The sequence below is a fragment of the Anguilla anguilla genome, chromosome 11, assembly GCF_013347855.1.
Source record: "Anguilla anguilla isolate fAngAng1 chromosome 11, fAngAng1.pri, whole genome shotgun sequence".
Lineage (NCBI taxonomy): Eukaryota > Metazoa > Chordata > Actinopteri > Anguilliformes > Anguillidae > Anguilla > Anguilla anguilla.
The window spans coordinates 35,908,342-35,935,714 of NC_049211.1; the positions used below are offsets into that span (position 1 = coordinate 35,908,342).

At 47.0% G+C, this 27,373-nt stretch overlaps 2 protein-coding genes across 2 annotated transcripts in view; both read right to left on the minus strand.

The window, feature by feature from the left end:
• The window catches only part of esyt1a (extended synaptotagmin-like protein 1a), a 30,658-nt gene extending 12,647 nt beyond the window's left edge, over positions 1–18,011 (minus strand). Inside the window, exons 1-14 of the mRNA XM_035382458.1 lie at positions 16,964–18,011; positions 13,749–13,790; positions 7,935–8,069; positions 7,624–7,697; positions 6,001–6,073; positions 5,617–5,706; positions 5,425–5,480; positions 4,902–5,022; positions 4,096–4,272; positions 2,017–2,099; positions 1,525–1,573; positions 779–868; positions 580–681; positions 11–82 (exon numbers count right to left, since the gene is read on the minus strand). Coding sequence (XP_035238349.1) covers positions 11–82; positions 580–681; positions 779–868; positions 1,525–1,573; positions 2,017–2,099; positions 4,096–4,272; positions 4,902–5,022; positions 5,425–5,480; positions 5,617–5,706; positions 6,001–6,073; positions 7,624–7,697; positions 7,935–8,069; positions 13,749–13,790; positions 16,964–17,323 — 1,524 coding nt within the window. The 5' untranslated portion in view covers positions 17,324–18,011. The remainder of the gene's footprint in view (positions 1–10; positions 83–579; positions 682–778; positions 869–1,524; positions 1,574–2,016; positions 2,100–4,095; positions 4,273–4,901; positions 5,023–5,424; positions 5,481–5,616; positions 5,707–6,000; positions 6,074–7,623; positions 7,698–7,934; positions 8,070–13,748; positions 13,791–16,963) is intronic.
• A 4,846-nt stretch (positions 18,012–22,857) lies between these two features.
• Positions 22,858–26,545, minus strand: LOC118208122 (zinc finger CCCH domain-containing protein 10-like). The gene is made up of 3 exons (XM_035382466.1): positions 26,394–26,545; positions 24,609–25,857; positions 22,858–23,456 (listed from the first exon to the last, which is right to left on the minus strand). Exons 2-3 carry the CDS (start codon positions 25,713–25,715, stop codon positions 22,959–22,961), a joined length of 1,605 nt encoding a protein of 534 aa, XP_035238357.1. The 5' UTR covers positions 25,716–25,857; positions 26,394–26,545; the 3' UTR covers positions 22,858–22,958.
• Positions 26,546–27,373: the final 828 nt, after the last annotated feature.

Below are 27,373 nucleotides of genomic sequence, written 5' to 3' on the forward strand. Positions count from 1 at the left end.
GTGAACTCACCCTGCTCTCTTTAGTGGTGTCCTGCACTGACAGCTGCACCATGGGGCTCGGGTCCTTATTACCCTTCTTCATCTGAAATCACACACATCTGTTACACGCACACACACCTAAGCAAACAGATACGCACGTAAGCACGCACATGTGTGCATGCATATACATACGGGCATGTACACACATCTACATATACACACACTTGAGTGCAAGAGCCAAGAGCGTATAGATGCACTCACACACTCGCACAAGCATACATACATCCACATGAACACACACACACGGACAAACATGCATAATTGCACACACTTACACAGACTTATGCAAACATGTGTCTACATACACATACACAAACAGATAAACACACATAATTATACAGACTCACATACAAACCTATCACACACAAACATCAGATGCACACAAGCAAACCCATGTCAAACACACATACATGCACAGCTGTAGGGGGCACGCAGCACACAGCTGCATGGCTCCTAGCAGGAGTAACCAACGGAGGGGAAATGAGACAGCACTCACAGGAAGCAGCTGGGCCTGACAGTAAGTGGGCGGGCACAACTCACCGGCAGCTCCTGAGCGCGGTCCAGATAAATCACCAAGATGGCCGCCGAGGGTGAATCCGCTGTCTTGCTGGAAATGGCGAGGTTCTTATTCCTCTGGATGACCTACAAGAGGGATGGAGGTATAAAACGTCTGCAGAACCTGGGCAGAGGAGGAATAGGGGAAGGGGCAGGATGTGACATCACCATCACTGAGACTGACCTGGGGGAGCTTGTCCGCGCTGGAAAGCAGGGACAGCCACTCCAGCCTGAGGTGCACACGACCGGAGGGAGCGTCTTTCAGAGTAAACCACTGAGGACCAGAGACAGAGTAAACCACTGAGGACCAGAGACAGAGTAAACCACTGAGGACCAGAGACAGAGTAAACCACTGAGGACCAGAGACAGAGTAAACCACTGAGGACCAGAGACAGAGTAAACCACTGAGGACCAGAGACAGAGTAAACCACTCAGGACCACAGACAGAGTAATCCACTGAGGACCAGAGACAGAGTAAACCACTGAGGACCAGAGACAGAGTAAACCACTGAGGACCAGAGACAGAGTAAACCACTGAGGACCAGAGACAGAGTAAACCACTCAGGACCAGAGACAGAGTAAACCACTCAGGACCAGAGACAGAGTAAACCACTCAGGACCAGAGACAGACAGACACAACTTACTCACTATGTTACACATGTGCTACTCACTGTGTTACACACACCCTGCTTACTCACTGTGCTACACACAAACACTACTTATTGCACTACACACTGCTGGCTGCACTACACACACGCTGCTGGCTGCATTACACACACACTACTTACAGCGCTACAAACAAGCGACTCAGTCTCGCACATTCTCTGTGGATAAATAATCTGTACTGTACTTGAGTATGGTGGCTATATACTCACCTCATTACTCAGGCAGACACATTATATACACACCTCGCACGGCTACAAGGCTCACCTCATCCAGCAAGCGAGCCTGCTTCACCAAACCCAGATCCAGCTTCACCCTGGGAACCAAAGGGAGAGAGGAGAGGTGAGAGGGGGAGAGGGAGAGAGACAAACAGGGAGGTAGAGAGAGAGCAGAGAGCAGAGGAGGAAGAGGGAGAGAGAGGGAGCAGAGAGGAAAGGGAGAGAGGAGAGAGAGTGAGAGAGGAGAGATGAGAGGGGGACAGGGAGGAGAGATGAGACGGGGAGAGGGAGAGAGAGGAGAGAGAGAGAGAGAGAGACAGATTATTTCCAGGGAAGAACCAGACAGAGGCTGTGGATTGTGGAATGTAACAGAGTGATGAAGTGAAGATGGGGGCGGAGCAGAGACACGGTGGAGACTGGGAAACTGTGTGGAGCATGCAGACAGGGGGCAGGGACAGACAGGGTGGACAACAGAGACAGGGTTATAGCCAGGGAGGGAGGGGCAGTACAGATAGACAGGGGTAGAGCAGGAAGACTGTACCTCCCCAGGAAGTCATCCTGATCGGGATCTTTATCAAATACCTCCACCTCCAGCTCCTGGCCAGGCACTTCATGGACTATTACCTGACACACACACACACACACAGACAGAGTCACACGAACCCAGACACACAGACAGAGGCAGGGCGTAAAAACAGACATATGCTGGCAGTCATGCGCAGACCCCCGGGAAAGATGAGATGAAACAAGTAAAGATGTGGCACCAGTGTGTGTTTGTCACATCAATAATGCAAACCCGGACTGATACCGGTGCTAAACGTGGAACACATTTTATACTTTAACACATCTGCTCCAGGGAGCAGAAAGCCTCTCACCGCCAAAAACACAGAAAGATAATTGACCTGCGAACCAACCACCAAGTTTGCAGGTAAATGCACTGCACTACTCTGGTGTCCATTAGGCCAACACATTGGCAGGCATACAGTCCATTACTGAAGGCTTTAAAAATGGTCCAGTACAGGCTTCCTTGTGTCTGAGACCCAGAGTTCCACTAATCACCCTGGCCTTCCTCTTCCCATTCAACACCCATCCCCTGTGGCCCCACCCCCTCTTCAGCTACACTACACGGTCAAAGAGTTTGTCGACACCTGAACATCACGCCCATATGTACTTGACGAACATCTCATTCCAAAACCATTAATATGGAGTTGGTCCCCCCTTCGCTGCGACAACAGCCTCTCCACTCTTCTGGGCTTTCCCCTGGATTTTGGAACACGGCTGAGGGGATTTAAGAGCATGGAAGCACAAGAGCACTGACTCACAGTCGGCGTTACAATTTATCCCAAAGGTGCAGGCCAGTCAAGTTCTTCCACATCAAACTGGGCAAACCATTTCTTTATGGACCTTGCTTAGTGCACAGGGGCATTGTTATGTTGAAACAGGAAAGGGCCTTCCCTAAACTGTTGCCACAAAATTGGACGCACACAATTCTCTAGAAAGTCATTGTATGCTGTTGCATTAAGATTTCCCTTCACAGGAACTAAGGGACCTAGCCCAAACCATGAAAAACAGCCCCAGATCATTATTCCTCCTCCACCAAACTTAATAGTTGGCACTATGCATTTGGGCAGGTAGCGTACTCTTGACATTTGCCAAACCCAGATTCGTCCGCCTCTGCCAGATAGTGAAGCGCGATTCATCACTTCCACTGCTCCAGAGTCCAATGGCGATGTGCTTTACCCCACTCCAGTCGACGCTTGGCATTGCGCATGAAAATTTTAGGCTTGCGTACGGCCACTTGGCCACGGAAACGCATTTCATAAAGCTCCTGACGAACAGTTCTTGTGCTGACGTTGCTTCCACAGGCAGTCTGGAACTCGGTAGTAGGTGTTGCAACCGAGGACAGACGATTTTTACGCACTATTCACTTCAGCACTCAGTGGTCCCGTTATGTGAGCCCGTGTGGCCGACCGCTTTGTGGATGTGCTCTTGTTGCTCCTAGACGTTTACACTTCACAATAACAGCACTTACAGTTGAACGGGGCAGCTCTAGCAGGGCAGAAATATGACAAACTGACTTGTTGGAAAGGTGGCATCCTATGACAGTGCCACGCTGAAAGTCACTGAACTGTTCAGTATGACCCATTCTACTGCCAATGTTTGTCTATGGAGATTGCATGGCTGTATGCTTGATTTTATGCACCTGTTAGTAATGGGCGTGGCTGAAGCAGCCAAACCCATGAATTAGAAGGGGTGTCCGCATACTTTTGGCCATGTAGTGTATCTTACAATCACACTCCTACTCTCACCTGCTCAAACATAGTAGTCATTCCACCCTATCAGGTGCTGTGCCCCACAAGAATACAAGAACGATAGCATTGGATACCAAGAACAGTGTGCTTCCTCCTTTTAATCAAGAGAATAAAAAGAAGCTAAAGCTTTGTAATAAGCTAAAGGTTATAAGAGGAAGAGTAAACCTCAAGAAATGATGTCACAGGAGCTCAAACCTGAAACCACACCCACTATTACCAGAGGACCAAATGGGTCAAGCCCACACCAACAGACTCCATTAACGTCAATGAGAGGCTTATCAATGCTTCTGTTTCTCCGTCATATTCACCTCATACATCTCCCTCCACTGGGGGTTGAGGTTGTTGTCGACATGGTGGGACGTGAATGTCTGGGTGCCCACGCGCAGCACGGCGTAGGGGTCCGACTTCCCCGCCATCACCCCCCTAATGTAGTTATCCTTGGGCTCCAGATTTTCGGCCTCCAGCAGGTGGATACGCACAATGCCCTGAAGGAGAGAGGGATGGAGATGAGAAAAGAGGGGTAGGGAAAAGATAGAATGGGATGCAGGGAGAGAAAGCAAAAAGATCAATTTATGCATTGAACCTGAGGGAATGTTTTCATTGAGCCATTACCTCTGTTATTGTTTATGGGTTAAATCTGTGTGTGTCACAGCAGTGGAGCAAAAAGAAGCAATTATTCAGTCAGTGTGGCTTCTCTCTAAATTGCTCTGTTCTATTGTTAGTGTCTGTAATCTGGTGTGTTCTGGTGTTAGTGTCTGTAAACTGGTGTGTTCTGGTGTTAGTGTCTGTAAACCGGTGTATTCTGGTGTTAGTGTCTGTAATCTGGTGTGTTCTGGTGTTAGTGTCTGTAATCTGGTGTGTTCTGGTGTTAGTGTCTGTAATCTGGTGTGTTCTGGTGTTAGTGTCTGTAAACTGGTGTGTTCTGGTGTTAGTGTCTGTAATCTGGTGTGTTCTGGTGTTAGTGTCTGTAATCTGATGTGTTCTGGTGTTAGTGTCTATAATCTGGTGTGTTCTGGTGTTAGTGTCTGTAATCTGGTGTGTTCTGATGTTAGTGTCTGTAATCTGGTGTGTTGCTGGGGTCTCTGTTCAGTGGCTGTGGCACTGAGTGAGTTACCCTTGGGAGAGGGGAGCGCAGCTGCGCAACGTGCAGGTCGGCCACCAGGGGGATGGTGAGCCGGTTTGGCAGGACCAGGAAGGAGGCGATCGTGTCCATTATCATTGTGTCTGACATTACACTGCGAATGAGAGCACAGTTTAATGTGCATACACGCATACATACATACACATATACACGCACACACACACACACACACACACAGTCCCGCACTGCTATCCTTATGAGGACTTCCCATTGACTACATTCATTCCGTAACCTCTAACCCTAACCCTAACCCCAACCACTACATGCCTAACCTTAACCCTAACCTTAACCTAATTGTAACCCTAACCCTAACCCTAAATCCTAACCCTAAAACAGCCTCTTGACCTTGTGGGGACCAGCAAAAGTCCCCACAAAGATAAGTTCTCCTCATCTTTCTATCCTTGTGAGGACATTTGGTTCCCACAAAGATAGTATTATAAGTTCACACACACACACACACACACGCACACACACAAAATGGACAACTATAACTCACTTCAGTCCAGGGATATCCAGCAGGTTGGTCAATCCCGTCCAGTTGATATCCAGCTTCTGTGTATCGAGGAGAGGGGGTGGGGAGAAAGAAAGGAATCGTAGGACAGAGGTGCATTATGGGTTAAAAAAAATAGGTGGAGGAGAACGTGTGGGTGTGGCAGATGGGAAGACAGCGATAGTAATGACCACTCACGGGCCTGCGGATGAAAAACATGGTGATGGCGCCCACCAGTGGCACGTCTCCAATCAACGGCTCCAAGATCACCCTCAGCTTTCCATGTAGCTGGGCGGGGAGAGACAGAGAAAAAGACAGCAACAGAAAGAGAGGAAAGGTGCATAAAGATAGAGGCAGACAGAGAGAGAGAGAGAGAGAGAGAGAGAGAGAGAGAGAGAGAGAGAGGTAAGTCATTTAAAATTCCACTTCTGAATTCATTTCAAACTGACATTTTTTTGGCATGACAATAACGATTATACTGCCAAAGGACATTCGGAAACAACACAACAAAGTAAAACAGGAAACAGTGAGCTTGTGAGATGAACTGACTCATCACTCTGTTTTTATATCACTCTCTCTCACCTGGATGCCCTTCACTCCAGCTTTGCAGAAATACTTCTTCACCTCCACGTCGATCTCCACATCTCCTGCATAGCTGCATGATGAAGAGAAGAGGAATCAAAGGGTAGAGTCAGCATGCCAGCATTACTGAGGGCTGGTGAGCGCGCTCACACCAGGAGATCCCTCAACTTGGGGTAGACAGAGAAAGCAGTGGTGGAAAGTCCAGGGGTCAGAAATTAAAAGTCCCGCCATGTGTTTCTTCCACCCATGAACTCAGCCAGCTGATTTTACTAATTAGTTCCACCTCCTGGCTAAGGAATTGTGCCAATTAGCGAATCCAGGTGGTTGGAACAAAACACTGGGGAGGACTTTTACTTTCTGAACCCAGATTTTCCACCTCTGAGAGAAAGGGAGAAAGAGGAAGAAAATGAGAGCGAAAGATGGACAGGAAGGGGTGGGGGTGAAGCAAAAGTAGGAGCAGCAGAAACAATTTAAATTTAGATGTAACTATTTTAATCTATGAAACATGTTTCTTTTGAAATTGACTCATTGGTACACCATTGCCCTGGCTTTAGCTATCACTGTGTGAAAGTGCAGAGCAGAAAGACAGAGGGTGGGTTTTTCCCACTTTTCTCTCTAGTTCGGAACGCCCACTAACAGTTTTTATCAGGTCTCATTGCTCTAACGTCCGCTACTGGTTCAGGAGAGCGCGGAAAAGCATGTGATCTCCCCCAAAAACCACCGCTGCGTATCATACCATACAAGTGGGGCTCACACAGGCATGAGTTGGAGAAGACAGAAGGGCAGCTCAGCAGGCAGGCTTCTGGGTGCCCGACTGACCAGCTGGGATGGGGGGGTCGCATTGGTGTGTGATGAGATGACCATGGGGCCCATTCATGCACTAGAAAAGTGCCTTAACAGGTACCAGACCATGGGGCCCATCCATGCTCTAGAACAGTGCCTTAACAGATACCAGACCATGGGGCCCATCCATGCACTAGAACAGAGCCTTAACAGATACCAGACCATGGGGCCCATCCATGCACTAGAACAGAGCCTTAACAGACACCAGACCATGGGGCCCATCCATGCACTAGAACAGAGCCTTAACAGACACCAGACCATGGGGCCCATCCATGCACTAGAACAGAGCCTTAACAGACACCAGACCATGGGGCCCATCCATGCACTAGAACAGGGCCTTAACAGACACCAGACCATGGGGCCCATCCATGCACTAGAACAGCACCTAAACAGATACCAGACCATGGGGCCCATCCATGCACTAGAACAGAGCCTTAACAGACACCAGACCATGGGGCCCATCCATGCACTAGAACAGTGCATTAACAGGATGAGCCATCCAGCAGTCTGACAGATATTTAAATGGATTTAAATGGATTCATCTTTGCTTCGGTAATATTTTCTACCGATAACAAACAATTTGAATTAGAATTAAAATGTAATAGAGAGAAAGAAAGAGACCGCAAAAGCAAGGGGAAGACAAGATAGACAGAGAAAGGAAAAAAGGCAGAGATAAATGTGTATATTCCATATTAGGAAAGATGTCTAGGAAACAGACAACACTTCAGGCAGCAACATCCTATAACACACAGCAGCAATAAAGAGAATGACCTGCAGTACCTGATGTAGAGGTCCAGTAACACCTGTCTCTTGTCATGTTCCGTGTGAGCCTTCACCCCCACCACCTTCAGAGCCTAGTTACACAGAGTGTGTTACACACATAATCACACACCAGTACAAACAGAGCAGGGTGTGTGTGTGTGTCTGTGTGTGTGTGTGTTGGGGGGGGGGGGGGGGGGGGGGGATCACATGAGTGTGCGCTGTATTTATCTTGGTCGTGCTGAGGAGTGATCTGCAGTCGAACAAGAAAGTGCATTAAGGGGCGCGTGTCTCAGTGTGCTACGGGTGTGTATTTACACGTGTTTCGCTACCTTGTCCCCCAGGTTGACCTTGGTGAAGCTGAGCGTCTGCAGGTGAGGGCTGGAGGCGCGGATAGAGGGGGCGATGGACTCCACCAGCAGCTTCTCCAAATACTGCCCAACGAAGGGCCAGGCCTGCTGCAGGATCTGCGCACAGCCAGAGAGAGGCCCCAGTCACACACACGTCCTCTTTAACCACAACAAACTACAAACACACGTCCTCACTACACCACAACAAACTACACACACACATCCTCACTACACCACAACAAACTACACACACACGTCCTCACTACACCACAACAAACTACACACACACATCCTCACTACACCACAACAAACTACACACACGTCCTCACTGCACCATAACTAACACAACTACACACACACACATCCTCACTGCACCATAGCAAACACAACTACACACACAAGTCCTCACAGCATGACACTATCATAACTACACACACACGTCCTCACTACACCACAACAAACTACACACGCACTTCCTCACTACACCACAACTAACACAACTACACACACATGTCCTCACAGCACCATAACTAACAAAAGTACACACACACGTCCTCACTGCATCACAACAAACTACACACACACACACGTCCTCACTGCATCACATCTATCAACACACACACACACACACACATCCTCACTGCACCACAACTAACATAACTACACACACATCCTCACTGCATCACATCTAACAAAACTAGAAACACATCCTCACTGCATCACATCTAACAAAACTAGACACACATCCTCACTGCATCACAACAAACTACACACACACACACGTCCTCACTGCATCACATCTAACAACACACACACACACACACACATCCTCACTGCACCACAACTAACATAACTACACACACATCCTCACTGCATCACATCTAACAAAACTAGAAACACATCCTCACTGCATCACATCTAACAAAACTAGAAACACATCCTCACTGCATCACATCTAACAAAACTAGACACACATCCTCACTGCATCACAACAAACTACACACACACACACGTCCTCACTGCATCACATCTAACAACACACACACACACACACACATCCTCACTGCACCACAACTAACATAACTACACACACATCCTCACTGCATCACATCTAACAAAACTAGAAACACATCCTCACTGCATCACATCTAACAAAACTAGAAACACATCCTCACTGCATCACATCTAACAAAACTAGAAACACATCCTCACTGCATCACATCTAACAAAACTAGAAACACATCCTCACTGCATCACATCTAACAAAACTAGACACACATCCTCACTGCATCACAACAAACTACACACACACACACGTCCTCACTGCATCACATCTAACAACACACACACACACACACACATCCTCACTGCACCACAACTAACATAACTACACACACATCCTCACTGCATCACATCTAACAAAACTAGAAACACATCCTCACTGCATCACATCTAACAAAACTAGAAACACATCCTCACTGCATCACATCTAACAAAACTAGACACACATCCTCACTGCATCACATCTAACAATCACCACATCTTCCTGCATTGGAAAAACTGGCTGCAGCAGCACTTCGACCCTCACAGAAAAACTCAATCCAAAGTTCAGTCCAGTTCAATTCAAACTCAATGACAATGCCTCACTCACAGCCAGCAGGAGAATGATACGATATCACAAACCCCAGACAACGCCTGCCAATAACTTAAAATAAAATAAAATAAAATAAAAAAATACACACCAAAAACAATGGGAAAAAAACCACTGAAAATGAAAAATAAAAATATGGATATGTATGATTTCAAATTCAAAATGATCATCATTGATGCTTTTACAGGCATGCTTCAGCTTAGTTATATAGAGAGGTGAAGACTGATTGGACTGAAAGGATAAAGAACTGAACTATTAGGTCTGAATTTCAAAGGAGCAGAAGTAAGCACGAACCCTGTTACAAGGACGTTTCTGTAACCTGAGGCAGCTTCTGAAGATGGATGACACCACATCACTTAAAAGAACCCAGCCAGACCATATTCATCCTTTCAGCATAATTGGTTTCCATGTCTAAACTTAGTTCATCTACGTCACTAATGTAAATTGATTCTGCTTCCGTGCCAACTGTAATGTCGACTGATGCGGCTGCCCATTTATCCTTAACGAGCTAAATGGAAACGCTGGACAGGAGTTCGACTGACAGATGCTTTATTGCCCTCCTCAGCAGCCTTTCTTCCATTGTTTGTACAGGTGACTTCGCCGACAACTCTGATTGGCCGGAGCGCTCACCTTCACAGCAAAAGGTACGTCAACAAAGGCGGAGCTCCGGGAAACTACGCATCACGCTGCCAGACGCCTTGGCTACTGAGCAAATGTATTCACAGCCGCTGCGCAAAACAGCACCGCAGCGCTACAGACATTAATCACCCAATGAGCTGCACGGGAAACGGCTGATGATGGGCGGGGTGCCCTTTTGCTGAATCAGGACGCTCGTTCACCGTTAGAAACAAGTACTCTGGGATGTCTTTATCGGAGCCGGACGCAGCACCACAACCTTCAGAGCTGACTATTAACGGTCACACTTCACCGGATGTGTTTGCGTCCTTGTAATGTACTTTGTATACATGGGAAAGGGGAGGGATGGGGGCGTGTCCTTGTAATACACTTTGTATTAATGGGGAGGGGAGGGGGGTACTGTGGGCACACAGTAGTCACATTGCCAGGGATGTAGGGAGGCCGTAAAGAGGTTTATGTTTGGGAGACTGGGCAGAGAAGAACACTGCCCTTGGGGGCACTGCAGTGACTAAGCTTTAGTGTCGACGACATAAAATGAATTATTCAGCAGCATGGCTCCCTGTTATGTCCAATTTGCAGACACAAAGGCAGTCAGGGGACATGTGTTCATTGGGATAATGAGTGGCCAGAAGAGTACAGCAGAGAACAGAGAGGTAACAACCCTGAACAACCCTGAACTGTCTGAGCAACAGATGTCCTAAAGGCTGCTGAACTGTGCTGTATTTACGGTGCTGTTCTGTGCTGCATTTGCTGTGGTGTTTTGAGCTGTATTTACTATGGTATTCTGTGCTATACTTACTGTGCTGCTCTGTACTGTGTTTACTGTGCTGTTCTGTATTGTGCTGTATTTACTGTGATGTTCTGTACTGTGCTGTATTCGCCGTGCTGTTCTGTATTGTGCTGCTCTGTGCTGTAATTACTGTGCTGTTCTGTGCTGCATTTACTTTGCTGTTCTGAGCTGTATTTACTATGGTATTCTGTGCTCTACTGAACTGTGCTGCTTGTACTGTGTTTACTGTGCTGTTCTGTTCTGTGCTGTATTTACTGTGCTGTTCTGAATTGTGAAGTACTTGCTGTGCTGTTCTATATTGTGCTGTTCTGTGCTGTATTCACTTTGCTGTTCTGTGTGCTACTGTGCTGTGCAGCACTAAAATGTAATACAATACAGTCCAAAAACAGTCACCCACCAGTCACTCATTTACACTGTAGTGTCGATTCAGTACCAAAGCAAATGCATAGAAGAGATTAATAATGAAGAGCTTCTGTGTCCTTGAGCCACTCAGCCTTAACCTTGAACAGTAGCTGTCACACAGTGAAAGTGAACAACTAAATGATATTAAATAACGTACAAAGGTACCTGCAATGTAAGCAGCCAGAGGAGCCAGCCAAGTAAATGAACCATCAACAGGATCAGCAAAACCGTCACTGAATAAAATGTGATAGAATAGAAGAGATTCAGATTCTTTACATTCTTCCATAGAAGGGGTTCAGATGAACATTGAGTCCCTCTGTAGACCAGTAGGCCTTCTACACCAACATAGACGTTTAAATGAAAACAATGGAGATGCAACGCATTATGATCAATGGTGCCTCTACGCAATCATTTAGCTCTCTTTGCTCACGGATTCTACCACAACAGGACCATAAGCCATCATCAAACGAGCAGCTGCTGGTGAACTTCGGTCAGGGAGGCGTGAAAATCTCATTAATTAGCTCACCGTCTTTGAAGGCAAGCATGACAGGTTTGGAGATGCGGTATGACTGCTGCTCAGGCTAAGGCTAATCTGTACCATTCATCCTGCTAGCATGGGGAGTACTTTTCAAGACGAAAGACTTGGTTCTTATGCAAGTATTCAGCATTTAGTGGGGACATCACTGTCTCAGGAACCCTGCATTTCAGTATTGAAGCCAACACTGTTTTTTTCACATACAAGTACGTTATTCGAAACAGGGACTGTAACCCGCTCCGAAAGATCTGTCACCGTGCCATCAAATGTCATCCAAACTCACAGAGGTATGACTTTCTGAGTTTGTCTGTGAGTTTTCCAGTGGTAGTGCAAAGATTCTTTGGCATCTCCCAGGGAATCGTATCCTGGTTCCCATGACGGAACCAATGCCCACTTGTATATATTCAGCTCATGAAAGAAAGACACATTTGAACAGTCTGTACAACTTAATGAACCACTCAGTAATCGTAACTCTGAATGCCTTCAACAGACTCGTCCTTTTTTCTCAAATGTTTTTCTCAAACATGCAGAGGTTAACTTCTTTTCACTTCGACATCCAACAGGCCATTTGACCAGGCGTGCCCCCAGTTTTTGTACGACAAGTTCAAATTCAGTCTTCTTTAAATGAAAGTGAGTGCTGCAAGTCAAGGAAAATGGCTCCTTGACACTGCTGCGCAGCAGTGTTGCCCCACAGTTAGCAGTTGTTTATGTTTCTGGCTCAGTTTCTCTCACGGTCATGAGTCAGCAGCTGATCCCAGGTCAGTGGGTGATTCAGCATTCAGATCATGTGTCAGGAAGCCTGCAGCGAGGGGGGTGGGGGTGGGGGTGAGGGTGAGGGTGGGAGGCTTGCACAAGAAGAGCACCGCTCTGCTTGCTGCTGGTCGTTGCACAACCTAAGCTCAGTCAGATATTTCAATACAACATTATTACTGAAATCAGCGGGTTTGATACATTTTTTTTTTTTTTTTTTTTTTAAAGGACTTTGAGTTCCATTGATACGCTGCAGGGCTGCACTGGGCGGAGGTCTGCCTCTGTTCTTTCAGCAGCCTACAGGACGGGGTACTGGTGCGTGCCACAGTCAGGAGCTGCATGAGGCCAGGGTTTCTCTCCTCATCTGCCTGATTTATCACCAACGCCAGCAACCAAGAGGGAGGGGACAGAGATGGGGGAAACTGCCGCATTGCCCCCCCCCCCCCCCTCCCCGCCATCCCTCTCCACACTGCACAACGCATCATCACTGCACGTGCAGTATGCCGGGATCATATAAAACATAGACTAAGTGACAGAGAGAACAGGCTGTTCCGCACTATCCGCTATCCACACTACTCATTCTCACCTACTCTTCACAGAATTTACCTCTTCCTCATTTGCTGCTATAAACAAATCTTCTGTGGTTTACGTTGTGAATTTAAATCCCTTGTATGAATTAAAATCCTCAATCAACAACCCCCCCCCCCCCCCACGCACCAGTGTCCTTACACAAGATTAATGTATTAAATCTGTCCTCATAACTGATACACTTCCATTACATTTGGGGCCAGTGTAGTTCTCCTTTGTATATTTTTCTGATGGTGTGATGATCAGAACTGGACTCTATTTCCTAACTGTGGTCTGATAAGGGCACTGTTTAATATCAATATCCTTTGATTCATACTCAAACGTTTTGTTATGTATCCCAGCATCCACTAGGTATTGGGCTTCAGCACATCCTGATAGACTGCTCAACTACTAGTGTGTGTGTGAGTGACAGAGAGAGAGACCTCTCCTCCACTTTTCTCTTACCTTATTCAACCAGTCAACCTTCTCCACATCTGGAAAATTTACCTGTGGGAAAAGGAGACAAAAATTGCCGAATTAAAAGGAACAGCTTGGACAGGGAGGCCGGCTGTCGACCTGAAATTAGACGATAGAGGAAGGGGCAATATAATAAGAGAGAGAGAGTGTGTGTGAGTGTGTGTGTGTGTGTGTGTGTGTGTATGAGTGTGTGCTTGTGTCTGTACGTGTGTGTACACAAAGTGTACGCTCTCACACACACCACACTGAAAGCCATACACACACACACACCCACTCTCGCGCACACCCACTTGTGTTCATATTGAAAAACCCACACATTGCAGAAGTCCAGCATCCAGCCAACAGACGGTGAGGACGATCATTTGTAATGTATCTGTACGAGTGACTAGGTGCGTTTCTGTGTGTGCTGTGTGTGTGTGTGGCTCGCAAACAGTGCTTCCTCTCTTTAACCAAAACAGCAACCACAGTGTCATGAGATGAGGCCAAGAGTCACAAAAACTAGGAAACTGGGCTGATATTTCACTAGATAGTGTGTGGTAAGCCTGTTTATGCCTTTCATTGGGAGAGAGAGAGAGAGAGAAAGAGTGTGAGTGTGGGTGTGGGTGTGGGTGTGTGTGATATCCTGTTTATACACACTGTGTGTGCAAATGCCCAAGTGTGTAGGTGTGTGTTGTGGTTGATCTGTGGACATTTGCTCCTTAACAGGAAATTCTACTCAGTTCTCAGTAAAGTTTAGCAAGTCAGAACAGCCTAAGAAACCATTCTCTCTCTAAGTGCTAATCTACCTACCCGTCTCTGGTTGTCAGGGCGCCTGTGCTTGTGTACATATCTGAGGCTGAGCAACTGACTCGGTCTTCTTGAAAAGAAGTGACGCGTGTCACCATTAGCCACACAAACACTCACACAAAAAAACCAAATGAGCAAAAGCAGGAAGTGAGAGTCACAGACTGAAGATTGTCCACACAAGAAGAATTGCCAGATCCAAGAAGCCCAAAAACTCTGATCTAGATGGTTTTACTCAAATCTCACTTAAAAAAAACTTTTTCCTTTCAGAAAACGCAAGCCATCCTTTCGTTATATTGCCCCCCCATCTCCCCCCAATTTTTAGGTTGATGACTGGCCTCCCACCTCCAAGATGTTCCTTTTAATTTAGCCTTTATTGCCCAGACATCCCTCTCACCCCTGACTGAATCCCGAGACAAGCAACAACAATTTCCTAATATAGCCAAGGCTGGACAGACGGAAGAATGCGGTAGAGAAGGACGGGGGGGGGGGGGGGGGGGAGAGGGGGAGCGAGAAACAGGGAGAGGGAATAAGAGAGAGGTCGAAGAGTGAGAGAAAGGGTGTGAGATGAGAGGAAAAGAGAGGGGGTAGAGCAAGAGAAAGAGAGGGGAGAGAGAAAAAAATGGCGAGAGCAAAAGAGAAAGGCAGACAAAGAGAGAGCGAGAGCAGCAGTTAATTATTTACATACCGTATATTATATGGCACAAATATAGCAGTATGTTAATGTTGCTGTTTATTCAAAAGTGAAAAAGAAAATGCACACCTTGTTTTAACGAGGTGCAGACCAGAAGGACATGCAAGTAAAACTTAAAAAGAAAGAAGGGTGGCACACTCTGTTTACTCCGATGCAGATTTTTATCGCCAACGTTTGGGCAGCAAGCTGACTTCGTATTGAGAGAGAGAGAGAGAGAGAGAGAGAGAATTTCCCACACAGCCTCATTTTGACTCTCAGGGACTCCCTACAGTCTGAGTCTCAGCAGGTCACCCTCAGTCCCAATTACAAATGCAAAAAGGTTAATGACAGTTTTACATGCAGCCTGTGAGGATAGCCAATGTAACTCTTTGAAAGCTTACATTTCATTCAGTACTGATCATTGACACAATGCAGACTTAATCTTGGGTGCGATTAGTGTTGAAATTGTGACCATTAATGCTATTGCATTTATTATTATTATTATTATTATTATTATTATTATTATTAGCAACAGCAGCAGTAGTGATTATGATAGAAGCAGCATTTCATCCTGTTATTAAAGCAGTTTTGCCTCCGCTGTCGCATGGATATGGATTAGCTGGCCGCTTCCTAGGCCCGCAGTGTAAAACCGTAGCATTTCAGAACTGCAAGCTGTGATTGGCACAGTTCTGCTTTTTAACTGTCCTCACTAAACTGCATCCACAAACATTTCCACACCACCAGGGCATCACAGAATGTTTTTATGCTAAAATTTTGGATGTTTGTCTTTACTTATTTTGGATGTTTGTCTTTACTATTAAATACAGAAATACTGAATGACTAATAGTAATGACGTAAACTTAATTAGCATTACATCGGTACTGATGTATTTCCAGTAGCATATTCAATTAGATTATACTGCTAATGTACAAATGTATTACAGATGCACCTAATGTTGAGTGAAGTTTTCTAACGTTGACAGTAGCTGCTTTAAATGCGCATGGCTAGTTCAAATATTGACTTAAACCATACACATATAAAGTTACACTCCAACAGACACACAAAGCCTGAGCTCCAAACTTCAACACCGACACAAACACACTAATCATAACATTTAATTACCAAAATAATTAAATGCAAGACTCAATATCTGGGCGGGCGTAATTAAGACACTGCACCAAATAACATTTTTTAAGCTGAGTTACCAAACTGAAACTGCATTTCTGTTCTCTGTTCGGTTTATGTCATTATTATATATGAGTAAATGCCGTGCAGTGTTGCAAGGGTCCACTTGTGTCAAATTGTGGAAGAGTAGCCTATTACGGTAGCGCTTACAGAGCACGTAGTCCATTTTATCTGGACGGCCCGTTAAGGTTACTACAGGGACAGATAACTAAAAATTACCCTGTATAATTATTTTTTTAAAGACATGTGGACAAACGGTAGGCTGTATCAATACTGACTTGACGTTATATTGTAAATGATGGTTTAATATTCAAAGCACGTTTGGGCGAGCAAAAAGAAAACAGCTAACGGAAACGAAACCATTCATCTGTCAAAATCACAATGACAGCCACCAGTTTACAGATGTGGTGCAGCGGTTTATTCTAAATGTAACCGTCAAACACTTGCTGAACAACTGGCGTGTGCGTGTGTGCTTATGCAGTTAGCTTGTAAACTTTGACTTGTTAAATTTACATTCATTTGAAATAAATACAAGACAAACGCTTTTATTTCCTTCTCTTACCCATGATGGTAAATCCCGTTTACTTCTGAATATTCTGGACGTGAAGTCTTGCTCGTTCTCCAGCAAGTACATGGCCGACCGCAGTCGTTTCTCTTTCCCATATCGGCTTTGTTTCCATCCCATGTAAACCATCAGACCGAAGATTACCAAGCAGATGCTGAAGCCGAAGTATCCCGCCAGGTAAACTGGCAACAGTGTTCCAAGACACTTCCCGAACGACCATAATACTGACACCGCTCTTACGCCCGAGACGCTGGAAGGCTGCGGCTCCGCCGGGTTCGATACGCTTTCTCGGGGATGGGCCGAACCCGCAGCTTCGGTGCCCATAGCCCTACCCGGCCCTGCATCCCCAGTTGGCATGATAGCGTTTCTCTTCCGTAAAACTGCTACGTCGCGCTCAAGCTCCGTATTTGGTGTCTTCCGAAGTAAATTTTAAAACATCTTAGCTGAAAAATATGTCCGAACAAAACTGTTAATAAAAATCATAGAATACTTGCAAATGGTTTAAAAAAACTTGAGCAGCCTCTTCACACGAGCGGCGCAGAGGTTACCCAAGCAGTGATAAAGTTGCGCGGCATGCACACATTAGATAGCTAGCTAGTAGTCCAATACCAGAAAATGCCTTATACGAGAGACCTAGTAGGGGCGTGTTTCATACGACACTTGTCCTGCCTTCCAAATAGGACCTAAAAACTTAACCCTACACTTAACGCACTGAACGTTATTTAATATAAAACGTGCAGAAGGTCTGCAGTAAGCAGTTGTGCTGCAGCAATCTTTCTCGCTGCTACATTCGTGCTAAACTGACTCTGGCAAACAGCTATCGCCCTGCGTTTTAATCCAGTAGCCTGGGCTATTTTTACGAGTTGACAGCGACGGTTTTAAAGGCTATCTCCGTTTTACACGTTCGCATCAGATGAGAGCTGCACGGGAGTCTGTTAAAGAGTGAGCGGAAATCCTAGGCGGGAGGATGATGGATGCAGGGGAGGTCCTCTGGGTTTGGAAGAGAATAGAGAATCACGAATACATTCTGTAAGCACTTTACACCTGACTGGAGCGCGCTCGTGAAAATAATTTGCACACAGCCTGTTTTTTAAAGTCAGTTTTCCCGCGATCTCCACATTATTTAAGCATACATTTAAAATGCTAAGTAAATAAATAATAAGTAGCCTTCACTATTATCAGTCGCTGCACCTGTTGGAGTAAGAATTTTCTCAGGGTAGTGGCGGATAAAATCCAGATAGCGACGAAGTGCGTGTTTGCCTCAGGACGCACGCGCTGATCCCTGCAGACCGCCGAGACAATCCCCAGCAGCAAGCGCGGGGCTATAAGGTAACGGGCCTCGGCGCCATCACGCACGTTCACCTGTCATTTTTTCCCCCACGAATTTTATCGTGCAAAGCACTGTGATTTGTTTTATTTAATACCACGATGTCGATTTAACTTTAGGTTTGTTTTGCGATACCAAGACCACCAATCGTTTATACAAATCGGCATATGATGATTTACGGATTTGTTAAAAAATATCTGCATGTTCGTATCCTATTTGTATACACCAGCCCTTTTATATGCTTTAGTTGTATGGCTGCAGTATACACACAACCCCAGTTTACGGTCAATTTAGCCTACTCAAGGAAAATTATTTTGGTTAGCCCTAATTTAGATAAACCCAAAACGATGTTCCCTTGGTCGTTTCTAAAAGACATGCTAATGGTAAGGCTTCAACCCCACCCCCACCGAACACTTATTGAAACACTGAAGGATCCGATTGACGGGGGTAAATTTCTGAATTTAGAACCCAAGACGTTGACCTGCTGCATATATGTTTATGCATGTCCGCGTAACAGGTAAAGGTATCCACACGTGACAGCCACCGTGTACGGTTAAATGTTGTCAATAAAGAGGAGGCGGCGGGACTTGATTCCACCCTGCCTGTAAGGCATTCAGCTGCTTACTGATGGAGGGATATCTCAGTTTTTTTTTACTTCTCCAACACTACAGGAACAGGCCTACATGCAAGCCAACACTGCACTACACCTAAATTAATTTGGGACGTGAAATAGCATACGACACGTTTTCTAAGCCATGTGATGATATATTAAAATGAGCTTAATACAGTGCAAGTCACAAATTAATCAGTAGGCTAAGCCTTCCTAGTTTCTAACGAATGCATTAAAAGTCGTATCTATGGATACTGACATCTCGCGCGCAAGCCTTCCGCCACCAGGGTTCTGCCGTTGCCGTGATACGTGCACTTAACTGTATTAGTTAATACTCGGAAGAGGAGTACGTGAGATGCTCGTCAAACAAACATTTGGAAAACAGCCTATATTCAATATTCGTTTAATTTTAATCAACATTCGAGCAACCCTGAATTTTCCTCTTCAAATAAATAAAGATAACCGCATTGGGAAGGCGAGGAAGTTTTTCAATTCCAAGGACAAAACTTCATTGGGCCTTTCTTCCAGTTGTAGATTTCCCGCACCGTTTTGAATACGGGCCCACTTGTCTTCTTCCATTGGCTCCATGTTGCAGCTTGTGCCATAAACTAAACTGGACAGTAAGCAGGATTAATTTTACTGCCCATGTAACAGAAGGCAAAAGTGAGAAGCAGAGAGAGAACAGTGAGCAGGCAATTTTAAAACAAGCAACCTAGAAATAAACTTCAAAAAAGAATGAGCAGAATGAAAGCTCCCTTTTATTCTTGCTTATCAAACAGGTGACAAAGGGATGTGGCAGACAGTGGCAGCTGGTGTTTTGGAAATACCACCCCCCCCCCCACCACCACCACCCATGTTCCATAAACACACATGCTGGGATTCACTGAACTTTGACTCTCAATTAAATGCAAGAATTACTTGTTTTCTTCACAAGCATTCTGGCGACTTCAATGATTACCAAAGTTAAGTCAGCAAACTTAAAACCCAAAAAGTGGGATACTTGCATTTAACTAGAAGTCAAAGACAAGGACAAATGACAAGTCCACAGTATCAACACGCTAGACGGGTGAAAGAACAAATTAGGCCACCTGTCTTTCATGGAACTCAAGTCTCCTCCACTGCCCCTCTGTGTGGCCAGGAAGTTGGCCTGGTGATCATAACGTCAATACTAGAGTGTCAATATTCCCAATACAGCAGAGTATAAAAAATACCGATTCTAGCGGTACACAATTACGGACACTGTCGAGTTGACATGAATAACCAATAATTTGCCTGGCTGATGTCGATACCGCCATATTTTACATTAGAGCACAACTGCAAACGGCTACCAACTTTCCACGTCCATAGCAGTAATCGATGAGCACACGATGTCAATTTGTGAATTCAATTGTATAGCAAAATATTTTCAACTGGTTTACTTTATTGAATTATTGAAACGCGCTATTTATTGGCCCACGCTAATTTACGGCGGCTTCGGTTAGTGCAGAACACGGCAGCCCACAGACCCGGCTTAGAGCCCACCGCTCCTGGTCTAACATCATCGCACTGGCGTCCTGTTAAACCCAGGGGTCTTTTTCCAAAGTGTTGCTAGGCGATCCACATGTCTCTTCATGGCCTTGGACCTTCTCACTCACAGGCTCTGGTTGAATATTGCAGTACGTGCCTATCCAACTGCTGAACGTTTTTGGCGGTTTAATTGCCAATTAAAAACCGTTGGGGGATGAGCTTTTAGCTGCTCGGCACCTTGCCTTCGGAACTGAATTCCAAGCTATGTTACATTTTAAGACTTACTTTTTCTCATGTGCCTATTTTTCTTAGTTTGGACTTCGGTGTTTTTTTGTCCCTGGGATGTACGCATAAAGAGTGTTACATAGGAGTTTATTATTATTATTATTATCATCATAATTAATCAGCCGGCATAAGTCTACAGAACGACCTAATCTCTGTATAGTTTTGCTTTGGCAAGTAACAATGATAAAAACAAGGAGCTTCAGATGTTGAGTGGACATTTTCACTTAATTTACAGCATAAACAGCATGAACACATTGCTTCTCTGGTGCATGCATGTTCTGTCGTCATATCAGCCAGAATCTTATTTTATCTGACAGGACTCCAATATCATTGTGCATCCCTACGGTTTCAATTACTTAGACAAATAGTTTTAAAAGATTAAAATTCATGCACTTAATTGCCACTGTAGTACTCACTATACACGTTATTCATTTGGAAGCACCACTGCCTATTAGCCCGTTTCATCTATGGTGAAAGTGATCAGCAATTTCACTCTTCCACCAACGCCGGGGCACAGGAGAACCTCACTGCTCTGGCGTTCAACCCCACCTGCGCCCTCTTCCCAGGGCTCAGACGGCCCTCGTGCAAGATGCTAAACTTCCTGTTTGTTTTCCCCTCTCACAATCCCAGGGCGACGGCAGAGCCATCCAATGGGGCTGCCGGCCACGGCTGGCACTGGCACGGTCTGGATTAGATGCCAGACTGCAGGGCCCACCCATGCACTAGAACGCCGCCTTAACAGGGTGAGCCACCCAGCAGCCCCTGCTCCTGTCATATTTCACCACTTTTTTTTAAATCAACAAAACATTTCTTTTTTTCTTCCAGTGTGGAACAGCCCTCTGTGTTGGGACGCCTGACCCAAGGCCCCAAATTCATGCTGTCGCTTCTCCTCCACCAGCAGAGCTGCGCACGCGCAGTCGCAGGGTCGCGCAGACAGACGGCGCATGCGCAAGGCCGGGACACAGCTGGTCGCTAAAAGCCTCCTCCCTCCCTGAGGCTACGCTGGGGCCAATCAGACGCCTTGGCTGTGCAGATAATGGCCACAGGCAGCACCAGCACCACGGCCCACACAGCAGGGGGCTTCCATCCCGAAACCCAGAGAGACAGCGAGACCAGCCACACGGCTGCCCCTACTGTGAGAGCAGACCGGTATTCAGTGCAAGGGCCAGACATGGTCCAGGGCAAGCACGCAAAGGTACCGGCCAAAGACACGACGTGAGCGAGGACGTGTTACCAGGACATCGGGAGTTCCCACAAACGACTGAGCATACAGTGCCCGAATACTAAAACACAAATTAAAAACTTCCCTAAGGATGAAGGAACAAAATCTCTGGAGTATATGCAGCAGAATGGAAAGAATTTTACAAGCAAAATCGATTCTTTAACATCATGAACATTTATGTATGAAGGTCATTTCAAGGTCAGAGGGCAGAAACAAGAACAAACATTAAAACAGCAGCCAACGTTCAACCCTCTGTACTGCTTTTCTGTAGTTCTAACACTAACCCTAATCCCAACCCTCTGCACTACTTTTTTGCAGCTATAACTCTACCCTAATCCCAACCCTCTGTACTGCGTTTCTGTAGTTATAACCAACTCTAATCCCAACCCTCTGCACTGCTTTTCTGTAGTTCTAACGCCAACCCTAATCCCAACCCTCTGCACTACTTTTCTGTAGTTATAACTCTACCCTAATCCCAACCTTCTGCACTGTTTCTCATGGACACCTTTAGAAACACCAGAGTTCTGTGGGTCTCAGACTTAAAGAGAAAAAGAATAAAGACAAAAATAAACCTCCATTTAAAAAGGAACTGACTTCATCTCCATCTCCTACTGCAGATTCAGAAGTTCAAAACTACTCGCACCGTTCGATACCTTGGAAAGAAAACGTCCGTCGGCTCACGGGACCCTTTAGGGCGTGTCCACGAATCAGTCCCGTCCCCCAGAGAGAAGGTGCAATCAGGGCGGCGCCACAGTCATCGCACACACCCGCGGCTCAACCAATCGGCGCAAAGCAACGGCTCGCAAGACGGGAGTCCGCGCCGACCGCGAGGTTCGACTTCGGCTGCGTGGGGAGGGTGCTTGGCAAAACTGGGGGTGCAGGGTCCACCAGGGCAGTGGGGGAGGGGGTGGGGCGGGGCGGGGTGGGAGCTGGCAGCATCAGATTTACATGGCAGTGACCCTCAGTTGTTGGGGGGGTGGTGCGGGGCAGTCCTCAGAGCAGTAGGGCACAGCAGGGGTGGGAGCGTCTCCCCCACCCCCCGTCAGTGCGGCAGGGCGGTGATCCGCATGCTCTGGCTGGCGATCGGGTACGACACCATGGGGGAGGTGGCGTGGCTCATGGTGATCCCCGGCAGGGGCTGCGCCATGGACACGGCCACGGGCGCCACGGAAACCGCCACGGGCGCCATGGAGACGGGGGGCGGCGCCATGCCCTGGGCGATGGTCTGGGCCAGGGCGGCGGCGGAGAGCGGGGCGATCTCGGGGTTGAGGTGGGGCGGGGGGGCAGCGGGCGGGGCGGCGTTGGCCGGGGGCGCCCCGGGGTCCTGCTGGGCGACGGGGCGGGGCTGCAGGCCCGCGCTGCTCAGCGTGGTGTGCGTCTGAGCGATGCTGTGGTTGTAGGAGCTGACGGGCCCCACTGGGGGCGCCAGACTCTGCTCGGAGGGGGCGGGGGACGAGGACAGCGACATCACTTTGGCCTGGCTGCGGAACTGGGCGTTCTGCTCCAGCAGGACCTCGTTGGTGGCGATGAGGTTTGAGACCTGGCGAAGGGACAGGAATTTAGGCGAGATGCAGCGAGAGCGCGCACGTGAGAATACCCAGAACTCCTTCCAGAAACAACAGAAATCTTGTGTGTGAAAACGTGTTATTATGCAAGAGTGAGTGTGTGAATGTGTGTGTGGAAGTCCACTGAAGACAACATACGTATTTCCACAGAACTCAGAATTATTAGAATAATGAGCATATGCATGTAATTATGGGGGGAATGTAATTTCCCTTCCTCTTTTCTCTTTAATATGCAGCATCTGTAAACGCAGGTGTAAGGGTGATCAGGAAAAGACTGTGTGGGACAGTATATAAGGTAGCTGACTATTTCTGTGCTGTTATCCCATCTCTATCTGTAACCCTATCTGCTTCCGCTGTCTGAATAATGTAGAAAATTACGAAAGGAGGGCCGACAATCTGCTGTACCTCTTTACTTGCTAAAACAAAAAATTTTTGGGGTATAACTTGGGTTTTGCCATTTTGCAGGCCCATAGAATGCATAAAACTATTTTTAATGCTTAAATACAGCCAATCTTCTGTAAACCAGCAGCAAGTCTAGTTTATGATTTTTGTCCTTAATATCCCAATATTCAGATGTTAAAAAAGGAGACAACTGTGGTAATTAACACATACTTGTTGATTTTAGAACAAAACTCCTAACAATGACATCAAAAGACAAAAAGCTTGTACAGCCTGTTATTGATCTTTTGTTTGTTCACTGTAAGGAGTCAGTCCTAATTTGAACGAGTATGCATAAAAGAATGCCAATAATACATTTAATAGCATACATCAGAGGTGTCAAATTGGCTACAGTGTTCAAGGTATTTCTGGTTTCCTTTCAATCAGCTGCCAATTGAAGTCTTGAGAACAAGGTGTGTGTGTGTGTGTGTGTGTGTGTGTGTGTGTGTGTGTGTGTGGACTCTTTAGCCAAGCAGTAGCATAAAAGTGGTGCTGGAAAAATAAGCCAGCAGACACTGCAGCCCTCCAGGCCTGGATTCTGACACCTGCGACATACCCCTTCACCTGTGGTGCCTTAATTCTTAAGGTTCTGTTTTCTTTGGTTCCGCTTTTGTAATAAAACTATGAAAGAATGATTTTCATTGGACGGGGTCTAAGCGGATGTGCGCTCTCGAGCGACTCTTCCTAACCTGCTTCTTCAGCTCGTCCACCCGCTTCCTCAGCAGGGCGTTCTCCTCCTCCAGCAGCCTGTAGTCCACCGGGCGTGGCACGGGCGCGGCCTGCATCCCCAGGTCGTAGGGGGCCCCGCCTCCGTCAGCCAATCGCATCCCGTCCATCCGGCGCCTCTTCAGCTGCAGGGCGGCGGGGTCCATGGGGGCCTCCAGGGGCCCGCCTTCGTAGGCCCCGCCCTCGAACCCCGGGTCGTACGGCGAGCAGGGGCCTCGGTCGAAGCGCCGGGGCCCGGGCGGCCCCATGGGGAAGCAGCCTCCCATCCCCCCCACCCCTACCCCGCCCACCGACACACCCTGATCCCTGTAGCTGCCCAAGCTCTGGCATCCCATCCCCATCAAATTACCGCCCCCTACACCCCCTACGAAACCCGACATTCCCACCCCGGGGCCGCCCCCTCCTCCTACCCCTCCCACACCCCCCGCGCTCGCCATACCCACCCCCATGCCCCCCCCCGCCCCCACCCTCCCGGGGTCGTAGTCCCGGTCCTTCTGAACGTGCCGGAACTTACACTTGTTTCCGCGCTGGCACTCGCCCTTCAGGAAGTCCCTGCAGAGGGGCACCTCGCCCCGGCTGTAGGGCAGCTCCGTGGGCGACAGGCCCAGGCCCGCGGCCACCCTGCTGCGCAGCCTCGGCGGAAGCTCGCCCGTCTGCTTGTAGTAGTCCTCGTCCTCCTTGGACCCGTGCACGAAGCGGCAGTTCGGGCGCGTGCACTCCTTGTTCTGGTGGTCGTGGCAGAAGACGAACTCGTTCTTCTGCGCGCCGAGGTCCGGCACCTCGCTGAAGTCCAGGTGCCGAAAGCGGCAGCGCTTTCCCCGCTTGCACACGTTGCGCAGAAAGTCTCTGCAGACGTCTTCCAGGTCGGGGCCCGACCCCGGGCCCCCGCAGCTGTTTCCGTTCCCCAGCACCCCACCGCCTCCCATACTTGCGCTTCCCGCTATATTTGCAGACCCGGCGCCGCCCGGTCCCCCTGTTACGACGCCTCCCCCAACACCGGCCTCTTCACCCGCGTTAGTGCCCGCTCCTGTCCCGCTGCTTCCGCCAGCACCTCCGTCCCGGCCAGGCATGGCGCTTGGCCCGAGGCGACGGGCAAACACCGCACATGTGTGTGAATGCGGATGTGCGTTTCTCTGCTAGGCGGTGAATTCTGCGATAAATGTCTGCTCCTGGTCCTGAAACTCCTTTTGATGCAGCCTGCCTTCACGGCACCTGAAGCATGTAAATCACAGCACGTACAAAACAAATCACAAACTTTAAAGTGAGTTTAACACAGTACCTTTTAACGTTGTTATCCACTTCCGTAGTCATAATGGCACACACATAACTAACACTGTTACACATCCGTGCACTCTCGCTTTAATTTGGATTTTTAGTTAATACAGCTACTACTATTAGCTAGCTAGTAAGCAAGCCAACTGGACCTCAAAAATCAATTTGATGCTATGCCTGTAGCAAAATGCACACGAAGACCCCCTAACGTTTTATTTTGTCATGTTAACTCAGCAAGCTAGATAGTTAGCTCGCTCTAAATCGACCGAGACCAAAGTTGTTAGCAACAAATCTAGCTAGCTAGCTTGTTACGTTGAACAAGGCGCTGGAAGCTAGCCAGCTAGCGTGATAGCATTTACAAAGCAACCAATTTAGTAGCGCCAGGTGGGCAACTACCTCCGGGTACTTTGTCAAAACACAAACACACATTAAAAGGTATCGCAACAGAGCTGTTAGGCCAGGTATGAATTCCTTACTTGCAAATATAATTTGTTCAATCACAGAACGTCCTTTCGTACGTTAAAATTGGTCCTCCAAGGCCAGATTCTTTTCCAGAGAGACAAGTGGGAGGAGCTCACTCTCATCTATGGTGCTTTTCAGAGCACGAGGCGATAAGACAGAGGAGACAATGCGAAGGTCAGCCCTCTTCCGTCATTCTCCGGTACTACACACAAACTTGTTAACTAAACATTGACACACATTTTAGAAGGCTAGCCTATAGATTAATAGTTTTGATCTAGCTAGCTAGCCAGTTTGGAAAATAGCCAACGTTGTTAGCCTAACGACTTTATTTAGATTTGATTGCCAAATTATGAATATCCGTTACATTTAAGTAGACGAAATTCATTATTCAGCCTCGAGTGCAGTTGACCCAGAGACTGTAAAAAACAGAGTTGACCACTCTGGTTTCAAGTTTTCGCAACACCGTAAACTCTCTTGCCCGCAGTTACCGGCTCATGTTAGAGTGAGGGCACCTATGATCGACCACCCAAGGGCGTGGGACGTGTATCGACCACGCAAACCGCTAGTATATTTATTTCGTATTTATTAGAGAGAACTGGACATTGTTACCTATTAAAATGTGAGTCCTGTAAAAATACACATAATAAACTGTATAAATGTAAAAAAAAAAAAAAAAAAACTTAACCCTCCTGTTATGTTGCGGGTCAAATTGACCCTTTTTAAAGTTTGAAAATCTAGGAAAAATACTTAAAATTATTTTTTCAGTATGAAACTTCTACTGGCCTTAATTAGTGTAATCAACATTTTAAATGAAAATGGTTCATTTCATGTATTTGCAAACCCCCCCTGTATGGGGATTGACCCGGGAACATTTTTGCTGTACCTAAAAAATGAACAGAACAGGAGGGTTAATACATATACATTTTACAACTATACAACTTTAAGACAAGCAACACGCTCTGAATTATCTAATCGCGACCAAATTAAATCCAAT